The sequence below is a fragment of the Vipera ursinii genome (assembly GCF_947247035.1).
Source record: "Vipera ursinii genome assembly, chromosome: 12".
Lineage (NCBI taxonomy): Eukaryota > Metazoa > Chordata > Lepidosauria > Squamata > Viperidae > Vipera > Vipera ursinii.
Window position 1 is genome coordinate 11,763,862 of NC_139525.1, and position 23,749 is coordinate 11,787,610.

General features: G+C 41.7%; 1 protein-coding gene across 1 annotated transcript in view; it reads left to right on the forward strand.

Moving 5' to 3' along the window:
* Positions 1 to 23,749, forward strand: part of LOC310645842 (fibronectin type-III domain-containing protein 3a-like) — a 54,955-nt gene that overhangs the window by 8,857 nt on the left and 22,349 nt on the right. The window contains exons 2-7 of the mRNA XM_083371862.1: positions 7,652 to 7,791; positions 13,237 to 13,312; positions 15,232 to 15,308; positions 19,091 to 19,325; positions 21,228 to 21,512; positions 23,316 to 23,371. Of these exons, the coding sequence (XP_083227988.1) occupies positions 7,696 to 7,791; positions 13,237 to 13,312; positions 15,232 to 15,308; positions 19,091 to 19,325; positions 21,228 to 21,512; positions 23,316 to 23,371 (825 nt within the window). The 5' untranslated portion in view covers positions 7,652 to 7,695. The remainder of the gene's footprint in view (positions 1 to 7,651; positions 7,792 to 13,236; positions 13,313 to 15,231; positions 15,309 to 19,090; positions 19,326 to 21,227; positions 21,513 to 23,315; positions 23,372 to 23,749) is intronic.

Below are 23,749 nucleotides of genomic sequence, written 5' to 3' on the forward strand. Positions count from 1 at the left end.
AGATGAGATTACCAAAAGGTGGGCATGAAATAGTCAAAGAGTGATTGACTATTGAGTTGAGGTACTGGTTCTGTTTGGGCTGTGTTCATAAATTAACGATTATCTACTAAAGTGTTGCTCTCACGTTTCAAAATAAGCTTTTTAGACCAGGGGTCTTCAAATTTGGTCCTTTTATGACTTGTGGACTTCAACTCCCAGAATGCCTCAGCCAGGCATGCCAAGTTTGAAGACCCCTGCTTTAGACAATCTTATAAGGTAGATTCCTGTGTTTGGAGAATGGCGAGATGCTGCTCAAATAATGTTCTCCATCTATAATTTGTGTCATACTAGCTGGCAGGGACAAAATGTAGATATGAATCCCACAATAAACTTTGAATCATCTCAGTATCCCAATAGATTGAGGACAATCTTTTATGCGAGCTGGGCCAGATCATGTCAGATCCAAGTTTTGTTTGGCTGGGCGTTAGGTTTGTGTGTGTTTGTGTGTGTCACTTTGGGTCACTTTGGGTTCGTTTGTTTGACTCCTGGGGACTGGGCAAGTCTCTACATTTTTCTTGCAAGAGTTTGGAATTGCTTTTGCCTCTTTTTCTAGGGCTGAGAGAGAAGGACTGGTCCAAGGCCATCCAGTTAGAACTCATGGTCTCTAGCCTGAAGCTTTAACCACCATATCAAACTGGCACTAGAGTACCATGACATTCAAGGATTTCTGCTTTGAGTTCATTGTCAGCATATGCTTCTGGGCCAATGATAGCTGAATCATTGATTAATGAATGAAGAATTGTCAATGTACACCAAGTGTACTTCTTCTGCCAACTCTCCCTATGGCATATGCCAAGATTCCCCCCAAAAAGTGATTTCTAAGCATTAAAGCATTGCTTTCGATTTGGATCCCTTCTCAGTTCAAATCCAATACTCTAACCACTGCACCACATTGACTCTCGGGTGAAACCAAGTAATCCAGTCTAGATTACTCAGGTGAAATCCAGTAATTCAGAGTCTAGAGGTATTAACAAATTGCTCACTGTACTTATTCGTGCAAATAAGGGACTGGCAGCTAGTATGTGGGTTGGATGCTTGGATGCTTTGTCTGGTTTCCTACCATCCGTTCTTTGGCTGACTGGAGATGAAATTACAAAATTCCATGAGATATTTACCTAAAAATGAATATGAACATGTAATTTGGCTTTTGCAAACCACAGATGTCCTCATTAAATCCCAGACTGGTTGGATTGCCAGCGTTACAGGAATATCAGTTCTGGAATGACTGAGAATGTTCTTAATAGAAAATGATTCATGGAATATAGGATTAACAGAGTTGGAAGGGACCTTGGAGGTCTTCTAGTCCAACCCTCTGTTCAAGCAGGAGATCCTATACCATTTCAGACAAATCGCTGAAATGGTGTAGGGCAGGGGTAGGCAACCTTGGCTCTTTTATGACTCGTGGACTTCAACTCCCAGGAATTCTGGGAGTTGAAGTCCACGAGTCAGGAATTCTGAAGTCCACAGCTCAGGAATTCTGGTAGCTGAAGTCCACGAGTCATAAAAGAGCCAAGGTTGCCTACCCCTGATATAGGGTCTCCTGCATTCTATGCCCTTCTCTGGTAATTGATGTTAAAGAATATCTACATCTTGGTTTCCTTGATGGGCAGCCAATATATGTGTGCGTGTGTGCGCATGTGTGTGTGTATTTGAAACAAAACTCAGTTTTGATCTTATTCCTGTTCTATTAGTCCCTTTATTACTATTGCAGGCACATGAAAAAGTTACTAATGCATTTTGAATATTAAGATCAGTTCCCATGTTCCTTTAGCCCAGGGGTCTTCAAACTTGGCCCTTTTATAACTTGTGGACTCCAACTCCCAGAATTCCTCAGCCAGTGTGCCTGGTTCAGGAATTCTGGGAGTTGAAGTCCACAAGTCACAAAAGGGCCAAGTTTGAAGACCCCTGCTTTAGGCAGTAGAGTTTGGCTATCTGTCATCTAGTTTTTCTGAAATAGTTACTTGTTGATTCCTTCTCCATTCTCCAGTATGGTTCTCTGACGAGTTGCCGTGTATGCTACCTTGCTTTGCTATGTTCAGGGGACTTTGGCAGTTCATACTTTCCTTCATAATCCTGAAATAACTTCTCGTCCTTGGGAAGCCATAGCACAATGTAAGAAGAAATTTGCTTCCATGAAACATGGAACCTGCCCTTGAAATCTCACCTGCATGTTTTGGACCTGTTTCCTTGTCTTCAATAACTGTACAATCGTAGTAATTCTCTCCTGATCATTGATCTCCCTTTTTAAAATTGTTGTGTTTATTGAAGCATTTCTAGGGAAGAAAGGAAAATGTCATAAAGATCCAACTATTTTTCCGTTAAGATTAATTTCAGAGTGAAACATATAATTCTCTTTCCTTGAATTGGAATATCCAAGATACGCAGTCTTCAGGCCTTCCTCAATCTTGGGAATTGAGGATTTACTTAATCCACATTCATACTAGGTATCACTTCCCACAGTAACATTTGAAATTAGGACATTGGAAGTGTCGATGCAAAGGCCACTACAAAGAGGAAATCCAGTTCTAAATTGCAGACCTCTGGAATCCTTGATTTTCCTCCCTCAGTGTGTTTCAGTTCAACCTAAATTAAATACTTTGAATTCAATTTGATATCAAGTTGCAACTTTCAAAGCCTTGTTTATGTGTGTTGATATGAAATAATAGATACCTTGTCACAGCTTTTTAAAACTACTGGTCTCTAATGGTATCTAGTGGCTTTTTTTGAAGGACCTTTGGAGCTAATGCCATGCACTGTGTAGGGGATTTTATTTGTCTCATGTTTATGTTTTACATTTTATTGTATATTATTATCTTGTTTGCCGCTGAGAGTTTTGTCTTTGAGGCAGGGTTTATTGTGATAAACCAAAAATCCTGCATAAATAACCTTACGTATTGAAGAACATCTTTCTTTCTTTCTTTCTTTCTCTATCCTTCTCATTTAGAGGTGATTCTTATAACCTTTTATCTGCTTTCTTACCCAGTTTCAATTCCTCCCCCCCCCTCTTTTTCCTGGAAATATTCTTGGGGGGGGGTGTCACATACTACTTTAGAATCAGAGTGCAAACTCAAAGCTTGTTGGTGTGGACTTTAAGAAGCAATTAACTGCCAGATCTTAGACATTTTACATTATGACAGTCGCAGCATTTGTTTTGCACTTTGATTAAACCGTATTTTAAGTTTACTGTATCTTAAACAGGCCGATTTTGGAGGTTCATGAGAAATGTTGCATTCTGGGAAGAAGGATCCTATTTAGCCTTTGCAAAGCGCCTGTGATAGTTTTTGCATACCTTGGCACCCAGTTCTTTTAAAAGTTCTATAATGCGAGCTGGTATTACCAGTTTTCATCAAACTCAATTGCTAGTGTCCCTGAGGTGGCAAAGTAGGGGATCGTGCCAAGAATTCTCAGGGAAATAGGGTGCTTTACTGCAAAAATAATAATAATAATAAATAAATTGCCAGACAGACAAGAAATATATAAAAGAGACTGGATAGCCATTTTTCTGAAATGGTATAAGGTTTCCTGCCTGAGCAGGGGGTTGGACTAGATGACGATGATGATGGTGGTGGTTATTATTATTATTGTTGTTATTGTTATTATTAAGGTAGTCATTGACCTATGGCCACAATTGAGCCCCCAATTTTTCTTACTAAGTGAAACATTTGTTAGTGAATTTTACCCGGTTTTAAGAACTTTTGTGCCACAGTTGTTCAGTGAATCACTGCCGTCGTTAAGTTAGTAACCTGGTTGTTAAGTGAATCTGTCTTCCCCATGTTTATTGCTGGTTTGTTTTGTTTTTTAGAAGGAAGAGCGAGAAGCAGTTCCTTAATAGGAAAAGATAGCGCAGGCGGGGGGGGGTGTGTGATTTCAGAAATTCCTTGAAGTTCCCTGCAGAGTTGCTTCATCGATTCCCCCTGCTTTGCATCTCTCCCTCTCTCTCATTCTCAGTTCCACTTTCTGCATCAAATTTTGGTCACGGGCTGCGGAGCTCCTCCTCTGCGAGCTTAGAGGATGATTAAAAAAATAAATAAATACATAATTGCCCATCATGAACTGATCCTTCTGCCACGGAGGAAAAAAGATCTTAAGTAGATTTCTCAAGTGGGAAGGAAAAGATGCGTCTTTCAGAATGTTTTAACCCTGTTTTGAAACCATGTTCTCTGTGGGATTTTTTTTAAAATAAATTTTTTTAAAGAAAGAGATCAAATTTGTAGGGAGCAGCACCGTCTGTACAATTAGCCCTTCTTAATGTGGTGAGTGGGAAAGCATTTTGCTTACGCTCAGAGGCACTGTTACTCTGTTATTAACTATTGAAAATCATTTTTGGTTATTAATCCTAGACTTAATTTGTGGCACACCGTTTATTATCACAGTATTTTTGAAACTGCCTCCAAACTACCTAAAAGTCTTCAAACTGCAAACAGTCTTAAAAGAAACAGATTTTTTTTTGGACCCGTAGCAGCCAGGTTTTCAGGCTGGAAACTACCTCGGCCACACCTTGTTGTGACCTGTGCGGAGATTGCTCCAGGGGTATACGCTCTTGGTTGTCCTTGATTTCTCAATAGCTTTCCATGTCATTGACTATGGCAATGATTCTCAATCTGTGGTCCACAGAGCCCTGAGTGGCCGCAGTGTTTTTACAGTGGGTCCACAAAGGCTTGAAGAAATGTTTTGATTGAAATCTTGAGTTAAAGTCTTGGTGATCCGTAGCCATGGTCTGTGGCCACAAAGGTATTTAAAGGGGGTCTGTAGTGAAGAAAAGGTTGAGAACCACTGGGCTGTGGTATGCTTAGGGCCATCTTCAAGAATTTGGAATGAATCTTACAATGTTCTCCATCTCCTTGAAGGAACGCTTCCAATGGGTGGTAGCAGGAGAGGACAGATGAAGTAGTATCTGGTATGAGATTCAGTATCATCAAAAAGTTTATTATATCCACCTATACATCTCAACCCTTGGCAAAATGAAAGCCCCGATCCAGTGCTTAGAGTACATCTAGTCCAGGGGTCAGCAACCTGAAACAGTGAAAGAGCCACTCGGAACCGGTTCCCTCACAAAAGGAAAAATTGGGAGCCGCAAAAAAAATGTGTGCGCATGCGCATACATGGGCACATGCACAGAACAGGGTTTGACTGAAGAGTGGAGCCAAGGCGAGATATGCACCTATCCTGCATATTTGAATTGATTGGTTGAACTTTTTTAGTCCCTTTTTTTTTTTGGACTGCACATGGCAGAGGACTGGGAGCCGCAGGAGACGGCTGAAAGATCCGCATGCAGCTCCGGAGCCGCGAGTTGCAGACCTGTGATCTAGTCAGAATGGGGAGGAGCAGACTGCAACAGAGGCCATTTAGAAAGGGTGTGTGGCTCTAATGATTCTAGGGAAATTCCGTCTTTTCCTTTGAGTAGAATAACAGAATAACAGAGTTGGAAGGGACCTTGGAGGTCTTCTAGTCCAACCCCCTGCTCAGGCAGGAAACCGTATACCATTTCAGACAAACAGTTGTCCAATCTCTTCTTAAAAACCTTTACAGTGTTGAAGCACCCACAACTTCCTGAAGGCAAGTCATCCTTAGTTCTCGGTTGCTTCTCTCCTTGATTAGATTCCATCCGTTGCTTCTTGTCCTGCCTTCAGGTGCTTTGAAGAATAGGTTTGACCCCCTCTTCTTTGTGGCAGCCCCTTGGATATTGGAAGATTGCTATCATGTCACCTGTAATCCTTCTTTTCATTAAACGAGACATACCCAATTCCTACAACCATTCTTTGTGTGTTTTATCCTCCAGTCCCCTAATCATCTTTGTCGCTCTTCTCTGCACGCTTTCTAGAATCTAAATACCTTTTTTACATTGTGGCGACCAAAACTGGATGCAATATTCCAAGCGTGGTCTTATCATGGCCTTATAAAGTGGTATTAACACTTCACATGATCTTGATTCTGTCCTTCTATTAATGCAGCCTAGGATTGCATTAGCTTTTTTGGCTGCTGTAGCACATTGCTGGTTCATATTTAAGTGATTGTCCATTAGGAGTCCAAGATCCCTCTCGCAGTTACTCCTCTTGAGCCAGGTACCACCTATTCTAGGTTGACCTATTCTAGAATAGGTTGACCCCCTCTTCTTTGAGTTACACTATCTCACCTGGGGATGGTCTGTAATTTGGGGTTCTCTTATATTTAGATTCCTACCTGAAGAGCAGGTGGCAACTGTGGCTAGGAGTCAGTTTTCAGTAGCTGCCCTCATTTTTTTGCCCCCTCTCCCCAAAGTAACAGTCTGGTCAGCTTTGAAGTGTTAAAAGACCTACCTGTTTTGCTTTGTCCCGGGGGAGAGTGTGAAGGTGATTATGTGGGTGCATGGTATATTTTTCCCCCCAGTATTTTTTTAAAAATATCTTTTATGTGCATTTGAGTATTTGCTTTGGTGTTGTATTTTGACGCCAATAGCTCTCTTGAGTCTTTTTGGAAAAGATGTCATACAATACACACAGGCCAAGCGCTGCTGATGTTACTTAGTTGGGTCGTGAAATGTCTACAAGAAAACAACCCAGCTCAGAGAGCACTAAGGACCTCACACGCAGAACTGCCTGTGGCTGGGATGAGGCTTGCAACAGACTGTATTCTTTGACTTTGGACGTGAGATCCAAATATAATAATGTTTTTGAAGCAGTGGGAAACTCTTTATGTCTAAATTTTGTTCTGGAGAGGTTGTTGGAAACCTTGACGTGGTATTTTAAAAAAAAAATCTGATTAAATTCTTATGGGAACTGGCCACTTGTAAATTGCTTATCTGCTCCCAGTCTTTGCATTTCACTTCTCCCTTTTTCTCATACGGTGAAGACTCTGTAGAGCTTGTAATAACTCCAGAGGCTGGTAAAAAAAAAAGCCATGCTATAAATCTAAATAAGTAATGCTGCAACCTAATTTTCTCTTTTCTCCTATGTGTCCAACAAATCATTTGCTTTTTAGAAAAGGCTTCTTCAAACAGGAGTGCCGGTATAATGTGCTAGAAACCTCAAATATGGAAATAGAGACTGCGTACCATCCAACTTTGCCATTCAGTCCTCCAAACTGCCACCTGTATCTCAAACGTTTCAGGCATGTTTTTCACAGCCGGTTATATGTTTTTCACAGCCAGTAATTTGAATGCTTGCTTAGCTCCCAGAGGGCTGTCCTTGATTTGTGCTGGCTTTTTTTTTTCCTTCCCCAATATGCTAGTGGAAGGTTGAAATAGGTTTTATTAAAAGAAGAGTCTTAGGAACCGAGCACATTCTTGATAAAGGCTGTGGCTTTTGGAAAACCACTGTCTTTTTTTTTATTGTGCCACTGACAAAATTGAGGGGTACCAGTGAAATGAGTGCCAGTTTTCTGCATAAACTCTGGAAAGAATTCAGCATCCTTTCTGTCAGCTAAGCACCAGCATCTTTAATATCCAGGCAAGGAGGCTGACTCTTGTTCTATGCTTGGATGTTGCCAGGAAGATGCTGATCCTTTTCTTCTACTTTTGCTTTGGGATTTTCCTGAGTAGGTGGATGATTTTCAGAGCCCAAAGCCCCAGAGATAATTCATTCCGTGTCATAATAAAAACTTGTTGACATCTGAAACGGCCTTTCTGTTTTACCAGGTAGTCGATCTGAGAGAAACCATTGATGAACGGTCCTTTCACTTATGATGGCAGACCAGCCACCTCCATTAGAAGCCACACCTATTTTGAATGAAGTGCCACTTCTACCTCATATGGTCAATGGGGACACCACCCAACAGGTAAGTCGATCTCTCCAAATTGTTCTCTTTTGCGAATGCTTAGAGGGGATCACGTCTTCTGTGTCGGTTTAGTTTGTAGATGATGGCTTAACCATGATTACATTCCTCTAATTATGGTTTATTGAGCAAAGGATATTTAAGCAAGCAACGACTTAACATACGAGAGAATCTCTTTGTAATCTTTGGAACACAACCGATTTTATTAAAATTGGACAACAAGGTCCAAGATCATTGTCAGTGTGCATAACAGTGTCGGTTTCATTCCTCCGCTGTGTGCTTGTTAACTCCGAAAAATTAACTAGATGGCAATCGGATATAATTGTAATTTAAAAACAGTGGGAAAATGATCATTCTGTAGAAGTCTGTCGTTACTATAATTGAACTATTGACATAAAATTGAGAATATTCTGTTTTATAAATTGAGTGTATTAAGGACAGGAAGAATCATATTGTCATGTGATTTTCTAAAATTATGAGTGTTATGTTTAAGGAACTGAAAACATATGAAGCTGTTTATGCCAGATGTAAAATGGGTATTTCTGTCTAGATACATACAGAATCTTCCATACATGCAAATCTAAAGCATCCATGCTGGGGCGTTCTGAAATAGCTTTTGCTGCGTTTTCTTTACCTTACCTTGCTTTAGGAAAGTATTGCTTGTATGGCTTCTTCACATTTTACAGTGAGTTGCATTGTGCAATGGAGTGTTGATATATTTCCTTCTATCTGTTGAATCAGTTTTAATAATAGCGTTTACGGTAAGAGCTAATAACCTGAAGATCCTCAACTAAGATTACTTTTATAATCTAATGCAAGAATTTAGATCCCAGATCTTGCTTTAAGGATGTCCAGAGGATTTCTCCTCGAATAGTAGATTTTTGAAGCCCTGTTTTGCAGATTTGAACTTCCTAGAATTGTTTAAAAAGAAGATTGTTGCATGGAACTGAAGAGTCCCTGTTGTTTTTATATGGTTATCAATTCTTGTCGGATCCATGCTGTCAAATATATTGGTCCCCTGTAAAGGAAAAGATGTATTGATTTATGTAAATCAGGTGCGTGTTTCAGCACTAATGTTAAAAATTGCAGAAATGAAGTTCTGTGTGCGTTCACAGCATTAGCTTGGAAAGCGCTCAGGGCTACTTCCCAGCTAATTTGTTTTGAAATAAATTATTGCAAGAAATGAGAGAGTTTTCTAAGCAAAGCATTCCAGTGCAGTTGAAAATCTATGAAGGACCGGAACATTTTAGATGCCCTGAAAGTTTTATTAGATTAATTCAAGGACTGCATGACCAGAGTTATCGTTCGCAAATAAAACTTCAGGAAATCTTTTTTTTTCCCCACCCTGTTGGCTCCACGTTGACCAGTATGTTTTTAAACTTCTTGTCTATGTTTCTGGGTGAGGGAGCCCTTGAAGGTTTTGTTTTATTTTCCATGATCCAGGTTATCAGTAGCCTTGTAAATGTTCAGTTCTTCAGACACAACTACAGAAATCCAAATTAACTGACATTTAATAATCACTTTCACCTTGTGGTAAGCCGATTCTGATCTCTTCTTTGAAGCTTGAGAGTGAGCTCTCCAGCATTTTAAAGCTTGCAAAAATGGTTCTAAACACAGGGGGCAATTTAAAGCAAAACCTGCAGAATCAATATTTCCACATTTCTCCTGTGGAAATAAATGAATGTGAAGGTAAGCATCTTTGCAAGCTTCTTCCCCAAAGCCGTTCTGGATACCACACCTGTTGTGAAGACTAGTGTCCCCTGGTGGGTTCCCCTATCTTTCTTGCAATTTTTTCCCCCCAGAACTTTTCGCTAGAACGGCTGCAGATAAAATACGGCCTTCTGAAGGTTGTTTAATGAGAAATTATCTCCCTTTGACCTGCAGAGATACAGCCACCCAATATTATGTCCTAGATATTACGCACATGACCTTTTAATGAAAAGAGTTGAGATAAAAATGTACCTCTCCTTGGTCAGAAGGGAGCCATAACTTGTCTCAAAAAGCTTTCTATCATAATCTAAAATATTTAACCAACTCAGCCTTGGGAAACCGGGTCAGGAGTTTTGAAAAATGTGGCGTGTTTTGATTTCTTGTGGGAGGGGGAAAAACGTGATCTCGGTAAGAAGCAAAAGGCTTGGCTGCTCTGCTCTTAGGTCATTATTGAATTTATATTATTTATTCTACATATAAACCTACATATAAATTAAGATCACACAAAGTATTAGTACCACTTTATAAAACCCTAGTGAGACCACACACCTGGAATACTGCAACCAGTTTTGGTCACACTACTGCAAAAAAAATGTTGAGACTTTGGAAAAAGTTCAGAGAAGAGCAACTAAGATGATCCAAGGCCTGGAGACTAAAACATACGAAGAACAGCTGCAGGACTTGGGTTTGGCTGGTCTAAAGAAAAAAAGAAATAGGGGAGATATGATAGCAGTGTTCCAGTATTTGAGGCGCTGCCACAAAGAAGAGGGGATCAAATTATTCTCCAGAGCATCAGAGGGCAGGAAAAGAAACAATGGTTGGAAACTGATCAAAGAGAGAAGCAACCTGGAATTAAGGAGAAATTTCCTAACAGTGAGGATAATTAACCAGTGGAACAGCTTGCCACCAGATATCGTGGATGCTCCATCACTGGAGGTTTTTAAGAAGAGACTAGACAGTGTAGTCTTGTCTAACATGGTATAGGTTCTCCTGTTTAAGCAGGGGGCTGGACTAGAAGACCTCCAAGGTCCCTTCCAGCTGTATTCCATTCCATTCCATTCCATTCCATTCTAAACCAACTTGGCCCTTTTTCATTTAGTGAGGGTATACAGCTTATTAGATTTGCAGTATTTCTCGAATTAAAAGACCAAAAGAGCCTTTTGATTTTAGACTTAGAATTGTGACCATCTCTAAGTGAAATAGCATCAGAATTGTTTAATCTGGAAGCAGCCAGTCATTTTGATTTTTAGTTGGTTAAAAAAAATGTTCCTTATCGAAAGGCTGGTGGCAAGATGCAGAGTCTTAAGAAAAACTGTCTAACAAAGGTACATTTGGATCAGAATAGCAGGAAAACATTTGCTTCCGTGGGCTGTAATAACACTGAATAAAAATCAAATTAGTTTATAGTCAGAAAGCTGCTGGCTTATTTAAAACCCCAGACCGGTTGGGGGTGGGGGAAAGTTGAATTGGCTTGAATTTTAAAATCATAAGAATTTTAAAAGAAATCTTCTATCATGATCATCATCATGGCTTCAACCAAGAATCTGTTCCAGCCCTGCCTAGAATTGTCATAGAATTAACTTGTGCAATCCCCGTTTGCAAAGCACATGACGTACCACTCAGCGGCAGCTCTTCCCAGTTCAGAGGGATGTCATGAATTACTAACCACTGACCTCTTTTTAGCTACTTCCTAGGTGATTTCAATAAGGCTTTTTAAAAGGTATCCCTATCCAAGGAAAAAGGAGTTAGGGGTTTATACGGGTAGTCTTTTGAGTTACAACCACAGCTGAGTCCAAAATTTACGTTGCTAAGTGAAACGTTTGTTGAGGGAATCTGCCCCATTTGATGACTTTTCTGGTCACATTTGTTAACTGAATCACTGCCGTTGCTAAACAAATAACGTGGTTGTTTAAGCGAATCTGGTTTCCCCATTGACTTTGCTTGTCCGAAGGTTGCAAAAGGTGATCACGTGACCCCAGGACACTGCGACCGTCATAAGCGTGTAGTCAATTGTCAGGCATCTGAATATAAGTCACGTGATCATGGGAATGCTGCAACGACCGTAAGTGTGAAAAGTGGTCATAAGTCACTTTTTTCGAACGGTCATTAAATGTTGACTGTCGTTAAGTCAAGGGCTGCCAGTTCTGCAATTCCTGAATTCAAACAAAAGTTCTTGAGGAATTGCACCTAAAATTATACTTCCCTGATCTTTAGTTGTGTGTTACAATTATTATGGATTAAAAAGTACAGTCAAACTAATGCCATTTAATTTTGGGGGGAGGTTGGGAACTTTCTACTCCTTCAGCACAACAAGACCAGAAGAGGTGGTATATAAGTCAGACCATTATTATTTCTAATCAAGTATCGGAAAATTTCTGATTGCCAAAAGAAATACGCCACATTGGCTGTTTACCTGTTCAACTGCAGTTGCCAGGAATTGCGATATTGTCAGACTCTCCCGGGTTAAATAATCTGGCTTTTGCTAAGTCAATATCACTGTAGCTGTCCTCATTGCACTGACTTCACTTAGATCTCATTTATTTGTGAGGACATTTGGGGGAAATTTTTCCCCAGATCCTAGGAATTTCGCAGTAGAATTAGAAATCACAATAGCCATTTATTTCTAACACACACACACACACACACCTTGATGTTTGGTGGATTTGCTAACTTGTTTTTCGTGTTCTTAAATACGCTGTTCTGCTTTATTTATAAATGTAAGCTTGCATTGATGGATTGGCCTACTTGAGGATTGCATTGTACATCAAGCTATTCTTATGAAACAATACAATTCGGCTGCTGATTACCTCTCTGCATAACACAGGACCAGACTGTAGAAATGTATCATAATAAACATATAATATTACCTGATTTTTATTTATGTTTGCATTCCCATTCTTCTTTTAAGTAGCTCAGAAGTGATGGGTGCATGGATTTTCCCGGTCCACTTGTCTTTCTATAGCAAAAGAGGCTAATGTGGTACAAGATGTATCAGTAAGTTTATAAAATCAGGGGTGTCCAACCTAAGACCGGTGGACTTCAACTCCAGGATTTCCCAACCAGTCTGGGGAATTCTGGGAGCTGAAGTCCATAAGTCTTACATTTGCCAAGGCTGGACACCCCTGGTCTAAAACATGGTCGCATACTGTATACTACCTGGGAGACAGGTGTAACCCCCCCCAACCCCCCCCTCTGGTCTCTTACTCAATCTCTGTGGTCACTTAGTCTTCGATAAAACATCAGCTGCAGAAGAGTGACCACCTTAATTTCCAATGAAATTGTAATTGAAGCCACTGAGTTATTTGGAAATAAAGTGGGGTGGGGGAGCATAAAAACACTAGAAAAAAAATGGACACACCTCAATTTTCATGTCTGGGAAACAGCCAAACTTGGATTAGAAATATCTTTTTTTTCTGTATAATTGTTTTTATATCATTTAATGATTTAAGAATAATGGAGAAGCGAAATTTTCTGCAATACTGTATGTTATTTGGAGGAAAGAATTGTAAGTGTAGCGGGGAAGGGATTCTCTCTAATTTGCTGGATTTATTTTCACGTCTGGATCAATTTTGTAGTGTGTGCCCCGTTAAAAGGTTAAAAAAAATATGCATGTATAAGTTCAGTTTGATTTTTACTGATTACTATCACTGATATTTCCAGTCTGATATGTTTAGTTTTGTAAAGGCATATGTTGCTTTCAGATGAAGTTTAAAATAGGACTTATATTCATATTTCTAGGTTATTCTTGTGCAAGTAAACCCAGGAGAGACATTCACAATAAGAACTGAAGATGGACATATCCAGTGTATTCAAGGTAAACAGTGCCACCAGGGTATTCTCTGAAATTACTGAAATCAGATACTGCATGCCTATTAATGTGGCTAGAGGACTTTGTCATAGTTCTGCAGTTTCATAACAAGAAAACAACCTTCCTGATATCTAGACTCCAATTGCAAGAATTCCTCTGAATTCCACTTCTGAGAATTTTGAAAGTTGAAGGCCGTACGTTTAGAAGGAACTTGGATTGAGTCAAGTCCACATCATAACCACAATAAAGGGCTGGCCATCTCTCTAGAAGAGTATTTATGTTTATAGAGCAAAGAAAAGTCTAATCTATTGTTAAGGGTCAAGTAATAAGCCACAAGGAAAAATGAAGGCTTTTGGTAAACATCTCAAAATCGCAGTGTCATTCTGTGAAAACTTTCTTCAGCTTCTGCATTTTGAGTGGTCATAAGCCGAACGTGATCTAAACTCATCCAGACTGATGTCATAAGGGGATATTTTACCGGACATTTTCCCATGATCCCCATTCTCCGACAGTTTCTGATAGGATAGAGAAAATGGGAAGGCTATACGAGCCTTTACTAACTTTCCCAGGCCGTGGATTGAAGCATCAGAATAAGTAGACCCAAACTTCTTGCTTTCTTTTTATCTCAAGTCAAAGAGCATCATTCTGTTCCTAGAACGTAGTAAGTCTTCCATGGTTAGAGAACAAAACAAGTTTTATATAAAACTTCTCTACCACCCAATGAAAAAAGCCCTTTTTTTGTCTAGCATTGATGATGTAGAATATATCAGATGAGAAGGAATCAGAGGCCTTGTTCCTTTGATGCCTAAACATTGTGAGCTACTACCAGCTGTTGAACCACCAAAATGCAGAAAGAGGAAAGCTGGAGAAGACATTTTTTTCCAAAGGTTCCAAGCAAGAGTCACAAGTATAGCTTTTACCTACTTGGTATTGCTTCTAGAGATGACAGAAATAAAGACTTGCCGAGGAAGACTCTCCTTCAAATTGCCTCTCTCTTGCAACCCCCAAAAGCAATCTGTGGTATCATCAAAACAGATTGAGTGCAAGAGTCCACTGTAATTTTTTTAATGCCTTTTGGGCCAACCTCCGTCTTTATAAAGCACTTGTCTTTAAAGAAGTCATATAAGATGAATACCTTTTGTTGATCAGTAGTTCTCTACGTTAGGTTTTTGAGCGTCTATGGAGATTCTCAGTCATCCCGATCATAGTTGTCTCAAAGATGCTTTTTCACAAGGCAACTGACTTTCTTGTTTTTCTTTGAAGACCTTTTGTCTCCTCATCCAAGAAGCTTCTCCAGCTCTGACTGGTTGGTATGGAATGGAAGGATTTATACTCCTTGCAGACAGCTGTCATTTGCATATTTTTAGAGAGTCGTTGAGGCCACCTGGAGGTTTATCTGTGTCCTTGGGGTCAGGTGTGGAGCCTTCCTGGAACTGCTGAAAGGACCGTGTTGTAGACTGGAGATAGATGAGGTCATATTCCTCCCCCTCTGTTGAGAGAGGGCTGTTCAGTTTTGACCTAGATGGCCTCTTTGACCCCTCTTATATTTTTGAGCATTTTTCTGGAGGTCTTTTAAAAAAAATATTTACCTGAACTTGGCTCTTTCACTGAGATTTTCAACACCAGAGGACATTTTTGTCCATGGTGGCTGGGGATTTTGGGGGGAGCTGAAGTCCACGCATCTTAAAGTTGCAAAGGTTGAGAGACCCTGGCATAGGAGAAACCGAAGCAAAAACTTGTATCCTTCTGCATTCGATCTCATCCCCCCATTTTTGCTAAATAGTTCGAGGGAAGAATGAAGTGGATGGGCTACGCATGATGGCCTGTTCGATGGTTATGTCTGTCAAACAAAACTTGTGGATGTGCTTGGGTTTTAGTACTCTGCAAGGAGTCACGAATCATGGTTGGTTTTGGTTTCCTTTCAGGTCCAGCACATGTTCCTATGATGTCACCAAACGGTTCTGTGCCTCCAATATTTGTGCCTCCTGGTTATGTCTCTCAGGTAATCATTCAGGTCCTTTGAACATTTTTATAAGAGAGAGAGAGAGAGAGAGAGATTTCCCGTGTGAGTGACGGGGAGTTTTCCACGCTTTATAATCCCTAAAGGTAACAAGGGTGACAAGTGGAGGGAAAAAACAACAACTGAATATCTCCTCTTTCTCCTTTGTCTCATCCCGTTGGTCACTTTTAAAAAGGTAAAGGTTCCCCCGCACATGCGTGCTAGTCGTTTCCGACTCTAGGGGCCGGTGCTCATCTCCGTTTCAAAGCCAAAGAGCCAGCGCTTGTCCGAGGACGTCTCCGTGGTCATGTGGCCGGCATGACTAGACGCCAAAGGCGCAGGGAACGCTGTTACCTTCCCACCGTGGTGGTCCCTATTTTTCTACTTGCATTTTTACGTGCTTTCGAACTGCTAGGTTGGCAGAAGCTGGGACGAGTAACAGGCGCTCACTCTGCTACACGGCACTCGGGATTTGACCCGCCAAACTGCCGACCATCTGATCGACAGGCTCAGCGTCCTAACCCACTGAGCCACCGTGTCACTTTTAGGCTCCCCTAATTTCTCATATGACTTGTGCCTGGCTGAGGAATTCTAAGAGTTGAAGTCCGCAAGTCATAAAAGGGCCAAGGTTGAAGTCCCCTGTCTTAGATTTTTCTCCACTGCTGTTATGGAGGGCATTAGAACTTTTGCAGCTTTGGTGGAACTTCTGATTGACCTGAATGACTCAGAACCACTCTTCTCTGAATGTTGGACTTCAGAGGAGCTGAATCAGACAATTCTGGAGCCTGCTTATAATCTCCTTCTGAATCTCAAAGGGAATCTTTGAGAAGGCCTTGAACTTCAGGATCAGCCTTGTAATGTTCCATGCTCATCGGAATCACAAGGTTCATGGTTTAGACAAACAAAAAAATCCCCACGAAAAACATTTTCTCCTTTTGCCTTTATAACGAGATCAAGGCGTCAGCTAACAGGAACTTGAAGTGGTTCATATCTTCTGCTGATTCATCTTTCTCGTTGTTGTTTTTCCCCAAGATAGCCAATCAGCCTGTCCTAATTTGGAAAGCGCAGAATTGGCTAGATGTTCTGAGAAATTAAGGTTGAGAAGCTGCTAAGTCATCCTTTACCCCAAAGTCAATGTGCGTTTTATTAAGCAGGAAATAAACTACTCCCATGTAACACCTCTTCTCTGCGAGCTGCACTGGCTTCCGGTTGCCCTTCGGGTGATATTCAAGGTGCTGGTGATGACCTATAAAGCCCTAAATGGCTTGGGTCCGGGTTATCTGAGGGAACACTTGCTGCCGGCATCAAGCTCCCTTCGTCCTGTGCGCTCCCACAGGGAGGGCCTTCTCAGGATACCGCCGGTTAAGGAATGCCGGCGGGTTATTCCCAGAGGAAGAGCATTCTCTGTGGGCGCGCCAGCCCTATGGAACCAACTCCCAATGGAACTTAGGACTGCCTCCGAACTTCGCTCATTTCACCGGGACCTGAAAACTTGGCTCTTTGAGCTGTCTGGCCCAGGCTGAGGGGTTTTAATTTTATTGGGTTTTAGTTTAAATTGGGGACTTGATTTAATTAATTTTAATCTGATTTTAACTTTTGTATGTTTGTTTTTAATTCTCCCTGTAAACCGCCCTGAGTCCTACGGGAATAGGGCGGTATATAAATTTAATAAATAAATAAATAAATAAATAAATAAATAAATAAATAAATAAATAAATAAATAAATAAATAAGTAAGTAAGTTTATCTGAGGAGAAATCTTAGCATTTTCTCAAGAACACTTACGGGCTTATTTTCTATCAGGCTAGACTTTTCTATCCTCTCTCGTCTTGTAAACCATAATGTTAGGCAGATGAAGAAGAAGGCACCTGAGTCTTCTAGGAATTGGCAAGCTTTTTAGGCTTCAGACACTGTCCAAAATCTTACGAAATAGCTCAGATACCTTCTGCCAAACAATTCCATTTGAAATTTCATAACGTTACGCAATGTTGATAGTCTCATCCTAGAACCTTGCAAGCTCTCAGCCTGGGAGGTCAGAATTTTAGGAATTTGGTGAGGGATTACTGAAATCTCATGGAACTTTATTTTCCTTATTTCGTGGCTGACAAAGTCACGGTTATTATCTTTAAGTCCTTACATGGCATGGGTCCGGGTTACCTCGGGGACCACCTGCTGCCGGCGTCAACTTCCCTCCGCCCAGTGCGTGCCCACAGAGAGGGCCTCCTCAGGGTGCCTCCGGTCAGGGAATGCCGACTGGTGGCCTCCAGGGGGAGGGCCTTCTCTGTGGGCGCTCCGGCATTATGGAACCAACTGCCGGTGGAGCTCCGGATGACATCAGACCTCCGAACCTTCCATCGCGGCCTGAAGACCCACTTATTTGAATTAGCTGGTCTGGCCTGATGGGGGATTATGGGTTTTTAAATTGGTGTTTTTAGTATTGTATTATTGTTTTTTAACTGGGCACTGGTTTAATTTCCTTTTAACTTTTGTATCGTTATTTATATATGCCCTGTGAACCGCCCTGAGTCCCTAGGGAGAAGGGCGGTATACAAATCAAATAAAACATAAAACATAAACATAAACAACAGTGCATTAGTTTATAGCACTGTTTCTGCGGCATCATTTAATGGCATTGTCCATTCTAGGAAGTTGCAATCCCAGCTCAGTTGAAGGGTTCCAGGTTAGCGAGAACCAATAAGTACATTTAGACCCCATCGATGTTAAAAAATAAATAAATCTGGATTTTTGGTTTGTGCTTCATTTTTCCCCCCCTGACTTAAATATTTAAGGTTAAGAGATGGCAAAAAGTAGAAGGTTGCCTGCATCTTGCTTGAGGTGTTGTTCGGTCCCGTTTCATCTATATGTTAATTTGAAGAATGATTAAAAGTGTTTGCATTTAGGATGATCTCTCTGCATGTGTTTAATGTTTGGTACCCAAAGTCCCAAATTAAAACAATACGTTATGTAGAAAAATTCAGAGCATTATTTATTTGTTTGTTTCCCGCCTTTATTATTTTTACAAACAACTCCAGGAGGTGTTCATATCCAACATATCCTATTTTCCCCACAACAAACCTACGAGGTAGGTTGGGTGGAGAGAGAGGGACCAAAGTCACCCAGCTGGCTTTTGTGGCTAAGACGGGACTTGAACTCACAGTCTCTTGCTTTCTAGCTTGGTGCCTTAACCACTACCACTAGGGGTGGGCAACCTTGGCTCTTTGATGACTCGTGGACTTCAACTCCCAGAATTCCTGAGCCAACATGGCTCAGCTTGGAAACCTCTCCCTTTCCCCTCAGCGTGGCTGGCTCAGGAATTCTGGGAGTTGAAGTCCACGAGTCATAAAGCGGCCTAGGCCTAGGCCAGGGGTAGGCAACCTTGGCTCTTTGATGACTCGTGGACTTCAACTCCCAGAATTCCTGAGCCAGCCTGACTCAGCTTGGAAACCTCTCCCTTTCCCCTCAGCGTGGCTGGCTCAGGAATTCTGGGAGTTGAAGTCCACGAGTCATAAAGCGGCCTAGGCCTAGGCCAGGGGTAGGCAACCTTGGCTCTTTGATGACTCGTGGACTTCAACTCCCAGAATTCCTGAGCCAACATGGCTCAGCTTGGAAACCTCTCTCTTTCCCCACAGCGTGGCTGGCTCAGGAATTCTGGGAGGTTGAAGTCCACGAGTCATCAAAGAGCCAAGGATTGCCTACCCCTGCACTGGACCAAACTAGCTACCATTGTAATTGCATTTTATCTTTTAAAGAAACCCGCATTGAGCCCTTTTTCATTTTCTGTTGCAGGTGGTTGAAGAGAATGGAGTTCGGAAGGTCATCGTTATGCCACACTCGACTGAATTTCACCCCTCCATGCATCCCCCTCCTCCACACGTGCCCCATTACATTCACCCCCACCCTGCTTTGCTTCCCCACCCCCCTCATCCTGTGTACCCTCCGGTTCCAGGAACGGGAGAAATCCCACCTCAGTTCATTCATCAGCATCCACCACCACCTGCGCCTCATCTTTACCAAGATCAAGGTAAGGCATTGGCTGGAAAAGGGGGGGGGGAAGCAGAAGCAATCTTACCTCAAGCTCACCTGCATTCAGGTGGCCCAGAGCTTGATGCTTCCTTGACTGCATTGGCACCTGGACATTTTCAGAACCAATGCCGAATGTTTCTGCTCCTCTTGAGTTGGTTTCTTGTGTCCTTCTGGATGCAATAGAGTAACTCTATGTGAAGCATTCCAAGAGGCAACTGAACTTTTCTCGGACCACATATCTTAAAGGTTGCTGAGGTTGAAAACTACCGGTCTAAAGGATTCACAGACTTTTGTCTCACCAACGTAAATTTAAAGGGATTGCGTTAAGTGCAACTATGCTGTTTGAAAGGGAGGGGGGAAAAAAACAAACCCAAAGGAATCAAAGCACCTAAGACAGTAGTAAAGATCATTTATCTATCCTTTATCTTGCCTTCATTTTGTGTCGCTCAAGGTGGCAGAGAAGATGCTTCCTATAAAGGAGAATATTTGTAGCTCGGGGTTGAAAGGAGGAGTCCTTGGTGCTCTCTGAGCTTGGCGGTTTTCTGGCAGACGTTTCATTACTCAAAGGAGGTAACACCAACAGTTGCTAGTAAGGAGTCCTTAGTAGCACTGAAGATGTTAGCTAGTTTGGGTAATGTGATTCAGGGTCAGCCTGTGGGTTCGGCAGTTGGGTCGGACGATTCAGAGGAGGAGGAGGAGGAAGGGTTTGGAGAGCCTGCAGAGGACAGTTCTGAGGCTTCGCAGAGCTCTCAGCCAGGCCCCTCCCATCTGGTTACTACTCAGACCCAGCTGTGTGAGCCTGACAGCGTGGATGAAGATGACCCACAGCTGGCCCTGTTCAAGAGCACCTGACGCTGGAGGCAGTCAATCCGGAGTAAACAGAGGAAGGCAATGGGGCACCTCGGAAGGAGGCAGAGAGAAGCCACGCCTTGAACTGTTTAAAAGGGGAATGTGTGGGAGGGCTGGTTGCTGAAGGCAACTGTTTGAGCAGCTTCTGTTTTAGTGGTTTGTATTTTGTTTTGCTCAGTTTGCTCTGTTTTGGATCTGTTTTGTGTAAATAAATTTGGCGGGCTTAATTCCAGCCTTTTGCCTTTTGTAAAGGGGTTGTCCCTGCCTTTTCTGCAGGGCCGGTAGTAGGCTGGAACAGAACAGGTAATGAAACGTCTGCCAGAAAACCAGCCAGCTCAGAGAGCACCAAGGACCCCTCATAATGCTTCCTCCTTTCCTTCTCCTGCAACAACTACTTGTTTACAGTACTAGCATGTCCTTAAGTCTGCAGCAACGTGTACTAGTTATATAATACAGGTAGTCCTCTACTTGCGACCACAGTTCGCAAATTTCTGTTACTAAACAAAACAGTCAAGTGGTTTTTTTTGCCTCGTTTTACGACCTCTCTTGCCACACTTGTTAAGTGAATCCCGGCAGTTGGGTCACGTGATAAGTATGAACCAGTATGAACCAGTTGCCAAACGTCTGAGTTTTGACCACGTGACCGTGGGGAAGCTGCAACGGTCGTAAGTGTGAACAGTGGTTATAAGTCACGTGTTTTTCAGTGCCGCTGTGACTCTGAACAGTCACTGAATGAACCGTTGTAAGTTGAGGGCTGCCAGTGTGGCATTAATATTTAATAAAATCGTAGGATCCTATCTTTAATACCCTACCCTTACTCTTGTGCTTGTTCACAGTCTTTTTCCTCTTACCTAAAGTCATACAGACTCAATTTGTGTGTGTGTGTGCATATGTTGCAAAAATAGGCCTGGTTGTTAGCGCCGTGAAGCATATGCAGCTAATTTAGTATCTTTGATTCCGTGTCTGTCTAAGCCTTGAAGGCACTTAAGCACAACTCTCACAGTTGTGTTCCATCTAATGAGCTTTTTTCCCCCTGCTTTTGTCTCTCTAGAGTCCCGTTCCCACGGCAGAGCAAATTTTGTTCAGCGAGACGAGAGGACTCTCAAAATGCAAGAACATTTGAAGAAGAGGCTAAAAGACCGGCAGGCGAGCGGGCATACGAATAACAAGGCCAGCAGCCCTCCTTCCTCACCTCATAAAGGCAACAGTTCCTCCAGCACCAACGTTCAGAACGGCTACGGAAAAGGACAGCAAGGCTCCTTGGGGCCAATCAAACAGAAGCATGTAGGAAAGACCCGGGGAAGCCCCATCCCTTCCGCTGATTCAGGGATGGGAGGTGCGTAAAATTTGGGGATGCGTGTGTGTGAAAATTGATGTACACATTAATAAATTGTGCATAAGCTGGGTGGAACCATGTGGGAGTAGGCTGCCTATGAATTGGTAAAACCAACACGTCCCTTTCCTCCATGGGAAGGTAAAGAAATGCTGAAGTCCGCCTAGGCTACCCTACGTTTCCTATGGTTTCCTTCATGGTTTACTAATAGCCCTTTTATGACTTTTGGACTTCAACTCCCAGAATTCCTGAGCTAGCCACCTATGATGTAGTGCTTAGGGGAGGGGAGGGCAGGGCAGGGGTGGGGAGCTATAGCCCTTTCGTGACTTGTGGACTTCAGCTCCCAGAATTCCTGAGCCAATCATCTATGGTGTAGTGCGAGGGTCTTCAAATTTGGCAAATTTTAAGACTTGTAGACTTCAGCTCCCAGAATTCCTCATCCAGCCATCCACCTACCTACCTACCTACCCACCCACCCACTCACTCACCTATCCTATCTCTCTCTCTCTCTCTCTCTTATCTATCTCTTTAATCTATCTGTTATCTATCATCTATCTATCTATCTATCTATCTATCTATCTATCTTATGTAATCTATATGTATCTACCTATCTATCTCTTATGTAATCTATCTCTATATAATCTAATCTAATCTAATCTAATCTAATCTAATCTAATCTAATCTAATCTAATCTTTATCTATCTATCATCTATCTATCTATCTATCTATCTATCTATCTATCTATCTATCTATCTATCTATCTATCTATCTCTTATCTAATCTGTCTGTCTGTGTCCGTCACATGCCTGCCTACCATCTATCTACTCCTTTTTACCTGTTCTCAAACAGCAACTCCCAAGTTCAGTAGAATCCACTAAACCTCTGTGCAGCCTGCAATTGTCACACACAATGGTCTTCCCATCCACCTGGAGATGTGTCTATTCAGAAGATGAAATGCTTCACTGCTGGATTAAACTACCATGTTGTGACAGCACAGAAGCGAAGCTATTATTAAGTGGGGCACTGGAGTTCCCTGGGCCAAAGATATCGACATAATATAATTTGGCCTCATTGACTGCCCTACAAACAGCCAGTTCTCCAGTGAAAGAAAGGGGTCAGAAAGAAACACCCGTAATTACAGGTTCCTTTGTTTCCATTGGCTTATTCAACCCTTTACATTAATTAGCCTTCTGAACTTTGAACCATGGAAGCCTCAAGCAGAAAAGCGAACATAAAATTACCTGAAGACCTTCGTATTTTTCCCCCTTTCAGTCATTTTAGCATTCCTAGTGCCGAAGTTTTGATCTTAATTAACGAGTGTGCTTCAAAGGGTTCCCAAGCATGCCCTGGCACAGGGTGCATAGCCCGTCCTTTGAGGAAAGTTTGCTTATCGTTTGGTATGTGTCTAATCTCAAGAATCCACTCCCCCCCCCTTTTAGGAAAGTTTTCTAGTGAAAGGAAAGGGAATATTCTAAACCATATTTCTAAAGTGCAGGGAGTTATTCAGATTTTAAATACTAGAATTTTAAATTGGCCAAAGGCCATGCAAGATATATGCAAATTCTGGGTGGCATAGGGCAAAATAGAAGGAGGTCTGTGCCGTTCTCCTCCTCCTGAGCAGACTTGCAAAGTTGGCAGATTCAGTGGTCAAAAACAAATAAGGCCAGTGAACTTTGCACAGCTTGTGTTTTGCTGGTTCTAACAACTTTTTATCTGTTGGTGCTGCAGTTAAAAAAAAAACACTTTACTGGGGATTTTTGTTCTGTTTTCCCTTCACTGAATATGTTGTTGTATTTTTCCTCCTAGAATCTGACACAGAGTCTAGAAAATCTGAAGAACTCTTGAGCTTCAGTAAGCCTACCGTAAGTTGCAATAATTGATCAAGGGTGTGTGTGTGTGTGTGTGTTTGTTCTAATCTTCCCAAACCAAAGAAAGATAGAAAGGATTTAAAGTAATATCAAATTTGGTTTTCAATTCAATATCTTAAATATTACAAGTTAAACGTGTTTGCAGACAAAATCATCCACGTGTGTAGATGTTTAAATAAAACAAGAAGTGGATGGAAAATGGAAGTGACTTAGCCTATAGGTTCAAGTAGGAAAAGATAAGGACAGGAATACACGACGCCAGAGAATTCCACAAGATGAATCCAAAAGCAGGCTGGTAAAAGTAGCATCATATAGATCCAACCATGCCCTGTTATACCTTATACCCTATAGCATAGCAATAGCATTTAGGCT